The 7,605-nt window shown below is 38.1% G+C and overlaps 1 protein-coding gene across 1 annotated transcript; it reads right to left on the bottom strand.

The window, feature by feature from the left end:
- Positions 1-1,111: 1,111 nt before the first annotated feature.
- trim65 (tripartite motif containing 65) lies at positions 1,112-6,442 on the bottom strand (the record flags this gene model as incomplete). Its single annotated transcript, XM_028476595.1, has 5 exons — positions 1,112-2,990; positions 4,271-4,488; positions 4,573-4,662; positions 4,731-4,899; positions 6,203-6,442. Coding segments are annotated over 5 exons (1,026 nt in total), but the record flags the coding sequence as incomplete, so codon positions are not given.
- Between the last annotated feature and the right edge of the window lie 1,163 nt (positions 6,443-7,605).

The raw sequence follows: 7,605 nt of genomic DNA, 5'->3' as shown, positions 1-7,605 counted from the left end.
AGCAGATCCTAATCAGTAAAAATGGAACTTTATCATCTGTATTACTGCAGATGTTGTCCATATCTGCCCGTTAACCTCTCGCTACATCCTAAAATACTCATGGACAAGATCTAAGGATACGTGAACTCTTCCACTCGCCCCCTGACGATAAACCCTTAATGATAATAAACATGAGCTCAGATATGAGCAGATCAATTATTATACAAATAAAGATGATCAAAATAAGTACAGTGGACCCACTTTAAATTCATTTCAATGGTGGAACAGTTTTCCCGACTGGTGCTGTAAGGCTTTGAAGTCCTGTTAGAGCCTCATACTGTATGTAACAACAACCCAAACTGTTATTAAAAAAAAAACCTGAAATGTAATAACTGGTCAATAATGTAGCAAAATGCTGAGTCTAAAACATAAAAACCTTTGTTTTTTTTTTTTTTAAATATATATATATATATATATAAAAAAGTTTAGATGTAATTATACAGGTACACACTCAGGGTTCTCACCAGGGATATTTCACAGCGTAGGGGGATCGCGAGTGACAGAAGTGTAAAGAGTACTAATATATCCTACTCAAGTACAAGTAAGTCACATATGAAACACTGATAAAAAGAAGTACAATGAAATAGTACTCAAAGTAAAAGTTACTACTACGTTCACCCCCCATGTTTATTGTTGGTAATAAATCGTTGCCATGGTTTCCTTGCATACAGTAAACATCTCATGTATAAACTTAAAAAAGAAGAGACCAAATCTTGCGCAATTGGATTTCCTTTCACAAATGCATCTGAATAAAATAAAAAGGTTTGTCAAAATGTACAATTCTTATCAAATACCATTAATTCAATTCAAAATTTTTAAAAAATGATCCGACTCAAAGCAGAGCTACATTTATGAACTCTAAAACTGAGAAAATAACTGACATTCAATGCTGTTTTGGTGCTGTGCATTACGTTGAATCTGATTGGTCGGCTATGATGTGATGCATTTGATTTTTTATTTGTCCGTTGATCATTTTAAAACAAAAATAATAATAATTTACTCTAAATTTACTCAGAAACGCTTGGGTGTAGAAATGTAATGAATGACTTCACTTCTTTTAAAATGTACTTAAGTATATGTAAAATTACAAATTTAGAAATATTCTCAAAAAAGTACAAATAACCATTAAAAGCAACTCAATTTATTTATTTATTTTAATCTTTATCAGTGCCTTACTTTAAAGCCAAAAGTCATTTGTTGAATTGTTGATGATGAATGTAATAAGAGATGCTTGGTATAGATCCTTCACTAATAAATACTGTACACTGTAGAGACAAGAAATAACATTTTATTATAAAGGCTGATTCGAAGACACGCTTTTCAAATTTAAATGAGGTATTATGTGGGACCTGCAGTAATATTGGGACTGTTATGGACACGCCCCCCCCCCCAACTAATTAATTTTGAGATTATGAAGCACAGAGTAGAGTTTATATTGGACGTGATGATGGGTTACAAAGTGGAGGATGCACACAGTAGAGCTTTAATAAGGACAAAAAAGAAAACGACCCAAACTGGTCCGACCACCGTATTCACATTTGTGCGCGCTCATGTAGAATGACCTGAAACATGACGAGCAGCTTCATGTGACGCTAAACACCATGTCTGGTTGAAACTACACTGTTTATACTGAACGGTGATTACGGGGACCAAGCGGAGGATGCACACATGTAGCATCGGTGGCTGCAGGGGTCCTCAGGTAAAGACGGGGGCATCCTAGCAATTCGCCTGTATGAAATATACAATGCAGAGTGTTTCTCCATTATGCAGATTAAAAGGAGAGTTAAAACAACACGGGGACACCTGGGAGTCCAAGTGGGCAACAATTATTATGACAGTACCAATTAAAAAGGAGTAAACTACAGAAAAGCCCCCTACGCTGCTGAAACCCACTGCAGGGGGCGACATAACACCACATTTGTGTATGACACTACTCTACATTGAAGCAATAATCCCTTTAATTCATAAATCATTGACTCGCTCTATGATGTAATTAACTTATTACACTATTAGAAGATTAATGTTTTACCTGCCTCACAATGTAATAAAGGTTAAAGGTTTTTATATTTTGGGCTCAGAATCTTGTTACATTATTGACCAATTGTAACATTTTGAGTTTTATTAAAAACATTTTTTATTTTAACAATTCGGGTCGTTGTTGCATATCAGGTTCGAACAAAGCCCATTCCAGCCAATCACGTGACAGGAAGGATTCACCTTGGAAAAGTAACCAGTCCAGACCAAAAAACCTCATCCTATGGTTGCACACGTGTGCATGTGTACCGTCAACTGGAGAATTCACTCCCTCCATTCATTCTTTAATGCTAAGCACTTGTTGTTGCACGGTTGAACGACTGGGACGTCTCGTTAAAAAACATAAAAATAAAAAAATCAACCGTACACGTTGATTGAGGTGAATTTTGATGATATTTTTAACCTTAGGATGGGGATTAAAAGCTAATGTGAGAGAGTTGGTTGTAGTAAAGCTGGAAAAGGATCAATAATGTCTTTTGTGTCAAGAAATCCTCATGATTATCCCTTTTAGAATCCTTTGTGTAGTGCAAAGTCACCAGCACGGTCATGTCCATCATGTAAAAAGTAGTCAAAGCAGCTCGGCCCAGCCCCGTGGTTCCTTGTGTACCTCATGTTGAGCACAGGGTGATGCTGACTCCCTCTCCGATCCAGCAGGCGGGGAACAGCTCCTTGGTGAAGGCGTAGTGGAAGGCGTGGAGCCTGGTCTGTCCGTCTCCGTAGTAGGTCAGCGTTCCCGCCTCGTAGTCCAGCAGCATGCCCACGCGTCTGTGGTGGGAGTGGCCGCTCAGCGTCTCCCTCCGCCCGTTGTGCCAGGCACTGAGCTGGTGCTCGTCCAGCTGGAGGCTCCAGGACAGATCGTTCATGCCCACCATGCACTTCTTACCCTTCTCCTTACGGGGGATGGTGTCATAGGTCACCTGGGGACAGGAGGGAAGAACATTTTTGTGAGCCAATTCCCTCCTCCAAAACATACTTTAACCCTTCTATTATCCTCGGGGTCAATTTGACCCCATTCAATGTTTATCATTCAAAAAATAATAGTTGACTTGATTTTTTTTTGTTTTTTTGGGGGGCATATTTCATGGCTTTCCCTAATTTTGAGTATAGTATAGTATAAAATTCTCATTATTATTTTTTTACTTTTGAGTTCCTGAGGGCAAACATCCCTGGGGTCAGATTGACCCCTAAGGGTAAAATAAGGAGGGTTAAAGCAATGGTTTTCAAACTTTCTCTGTTTTGCTTCCACCTTTTTCATTGAAAAAGATTAAAACATTTTTTACTATATCAAAATAACATTTGCCATCACATATTTTAGAACAGCAATCATGTTTAAGAACGTTCTAGCGACTCCCAGTTTGGGAACCACTGCTTTAATTATACATCAGTGAACGTCGATTGCCTTTTTTACGTAGTGTCCCATGTCAATAATAAATATGTGACACGTGTAAGGATACATTTAACCAACGATTCAATTCAAATCCTGATAAAAAAAATAAACTCAAATCAAAGATTGGGATGTATAGATGCACTTAACTGTTCAATTTAAATACTTAAAGGGAAATAACAGATTAGTCAATCTTTTAATAACCTTACAAACCGTTTGAACCACAATAAACTGCACATTCCTTCATTTATTACCATGCAAAGTTGAACAAAAATATACCGTATATATTTTTAAAACATAAAATAATAATAAACATAAATGCAGTGAAAAAATGAGGTGCATGCGTGTTTCTGTATTTTTTTTGCAATACTTGCATACAGTCTTTGTCCTTACTGTTTTCTTCTCACCTTTATTCATTTTCTGACTTCAGAAAGCTTCAAAATGCTGCTGCACCTGCTCTGACTTCCAATTAACAGAGCTTGAATGTTTCTGTGCACGGTAAATGAATGGTCGGGTAACGCGTTTTGATTAGTTCGAAAAAGACACGTAAATGCATGCTGACTGGTTACGTGTGCACGGATGTGAATAGTGTCTGGTTGAAACAGGTTTGGGCTTAATGTTTATTCTTTCTTTCATCTTTGTTAAATATTTTTATTCTTTTATTTGTGATTTTCTTAAGTGGCTGTAACGTAAGCAATTTCCCCCTGGGAATAATAAAGGAATTCTGATTCGTATTGTTTTTTAGCTGACTTACAATATATCCTTTCATCCCTAGACACGTGCTAAGTGAACATGAGTGGAGGCCATCTTTACCCCAAGGTAAGCCCAGGGTTTGGACACTTCCAGCTCCCAGTAGTGCTGTCCGTGGGTGAAGCCCTGAAAGCACAGCACCTGCCAGGTGTGATCGAAGCGAGCCTCGTGGGCAGGTACGGGGCGCGGCCCGGACACCTGGTGCTCCGCCCGCCGGTTCTCCTGGGAAAGGATAAGGTGGCCGTTGGCTGTGCGAGGGTCAAAGGTCAGAGAGCATCGGTCTGCGGAGAGGAAGATCACACCAACATGACTAAATAAAGAAGGGTTGAAGGATTTACATTTTTGTCATTTCTAATGGGACTCACATGCAGTGAGACCCTCCTTCCCTCCAGGGTAGCATGGAGCAGCAGGACTCGGTACCACAGCGAGTATCGGCCTTTTATCCTGAGGAGAAGCTAAAGAACAAAACAAGCTAAGTACCTAAAACAGAAAAAAAAACAAAACAACGCACAGCCCAGCTTACCGTCTTTGTCCTGGCCAATCGCAGAGCTGACGGCTTTTTCAAGGTCCTCACACACCAGTTTGGAAACCCGAGACAGGACATCTGTGATGCCGTTCAGCTGATCCTGTAGCTTGGGTGTGACGTCTGTGGAAATGTCCGTGAAACGTGGAACATTGATGAGCATGGATTCCTGGGAAGAGGCGGGTACCAGGAGTCAGAGTAGGCTTAAAACCAATATATTGATCATTTTAGGCTAAATCACAATGCACTGGATATTTAAATTTCTCCTCTCAATCACTGTACAAAATTGAACGTTAAAGTCAATCCTTTAGTGCATCAAATGACATCATGATTCAGGGTGCTACAATGAAATTATTCAACGATTGTCATGGTTTTTGATGCATCACCTCCCATTAAGGTTTTTTTCCCTCACTTTGTGACTATTTCATACTTTTAAACAAGGTTTATGTGTCGTTATGCATTAATTAAAGTAACAAAACAGATGTATCACCATTGTCTTTATTCATGTCAAATCACCAAATCCAACGGTAATCATATTACAAAAGAAATAAATTTAACAATATTAAAATAACTAAAATATTAGCTTATTCAGCTAATTCAATCCTTTTACAGCAGTTCAGGTACTATTTAAAACCCTGCTATTTAAACAAAAAAGGTGAGTGAATTTATTTTGTTTTTCATTTTAATTTCTGTTTGGTTTTTGATTGTAGACGTGTATTGTGTTTTGATCAATTTTGTATATACCGTCCTGCGTTGCTTTTTCCTTTTTTAAATCAACAATTAAAAAAACACAAAAACAGTCACATATTTACATGTGTAATATTAAAATATTTAACAAACGTTGCATGGTCAGTTTACATTCATACATGCAGAAATAATCCATTTAAGGTGATTGGCCATCGTTTTCTCCGACCGCTGTGTCGCATTGGATCACAAACACGTCACTTCATCCCATAAATGCCATACAAGGCGATGTAACGGCTGCTAAAAATGAAACTGATGGTGAGCGATCACGCTGCTCTTCTGATTATCTTTAAACTGAAAATAAAGATATTAACTGTAATATCAACCTGCCTTCGCTACGTTTGTTTTACCTGTGAGGTAGTTTGAGAGGGAGGAGCTCACAATCTTATGTAGGGTAGGAGGAGCCAGGATTGTCAGGAAGAGGAGTTTCCCCATTATGACATAATAGTGGGGGAAAATACAAGTTGTCCATTTGGAGCTGACTTTTTACAAAATGTGGAATAACAAGGGAGGGAGGAAACTACTTTTTGAACTTTGGCCCTCTGAATGAGGCTAAAGGAATGTATATCACTGTAGCAAAACCATTATAAAGCGATTTTTCATAACACTGCCCCTCTAAAACGATAAACCTTTTAAATGTGGCTGTAGTGAAACTAAGCAATCTTTCCTCAATTAAAGGAAAACCACTCACTTCCTGTGAAATATTTGGAGAATTCTAAGGTACAAACCCTGATGAGGTCGGTATCAGAGAGGGGGTTCAGAGAAGCTATCTGGCCTTGGCTCTCCCGCAGCTTCTGGCAGCGCTCCTCCAGGTCACTGAGCCGTGATTCCGCCTCCGTCATGGCGTCCTCCGTCTGAGACTTCAGGAACCGCTCCGTGGCCTCTTGCTTCTCTACCAAAACTTTCATCAAGGTGGAGAATTTGACGTTGACCCAGGCTGAGGTCTGATCCAGGGTCACCTGGGAACAAGGTTGGAGTCAATTATTATGTCTTTAATCATCCCTGATTACAGTTAAATTTAAAACAATTATTTTTCCCCTGACAGTCAATTACAATTACATTCCTCTCAGTGTTTTCTTCCTGTTTTTACCATGAGTAACACAGGGTACTGTACATTTAGTATTATTCTTTCTCAAAAGTCTACTGGAGTGACTCTAACCTAATAAGAGGTAGGCTCCTGTAGCTCAGTCATGGGCAACTGGCGGCCCGGGGGCCACATGCAGTCTAATTTTGTGTGGCCACCAAAATAAACACAAATCAACAGCAAAAATTGCTAATTATCCAACAATTTTGCACACAAGGACAAGAGAAATACAGAAATGTACTCCAAAAACACCTGGAACGACTGGAAATATACACAAAATAACCGAAAAATATAGAAAGTCACAATAAATATATAAAAAATACAATAAAAACATACAAAATTACAATAAAAATACACAAAATAACAGAAACATATACAAAACCACACACAACACAAAAACAATATTAATAATAATGTACAAAACTATAATAAAAATACACAAAATAACAGAACATATACAGTTACAATAAAAATATAAAAAATACAATACAAATATACAAAATTACAATAAAATACACAAAATGACTCACAACACACAAAACAACAATACAAATACACAGAATAACAGGAAAATATACAAAATGACAACAAAAATGTACAGAAAATCAGCAAAAACACAAAACTCTTTGTTCTGTCCTGTATTAGTGCTCAGATTGGTAATTATTCTAATCGCTGGAATTAATGTTGAGAATGTGGCCCTCAGATAAAACACATTTTTGTGGCCCCCACTGCGATAGTCCCATGATTGGCTCCCTGTTAACAGAATACCATACAAAACATACGTAGTTGCATTTGCCATTGCTAAACCCAGAGCTCAGGCAATGCTTGATGACTTTATTACAAATGAAACGATGCTGCTGATTTGTCAATGAGTGAGAATGTGGAACAGCGGCTCAAATAAAGTAATACATATCTGTGCTGGATTACCCTCAGGAAAATAGTTTGGAGTTCTTTTTATGGTTGTGGGGCAATAAAATGCAAGTTATGTAAAGCAATTTCTTCGCGTTCATTTAGGAACGAATGAAGTAAAAACCAAACACTTCTCTG

The sequence above is a fragment of the Gouania willdenowi genome, chromosome 19, assembly GCF_900634775.1.
Source record: "Gouania willdenowi chromosome 19, fGouWil2.1, whole genome shotgun sequence".
Taxonomy (NCBI): Eukaryota; Metazoa; Chordata; class Actinopteri; order Blenniiformes; family Gobiesocidae; genus Gouania; species Gouania willdenowi.
The sequence above is the reverse complement of the archived record's forward strand: the minus strand, read 5'-3'. Positions and strand labels throughout refer to the sequence as shown.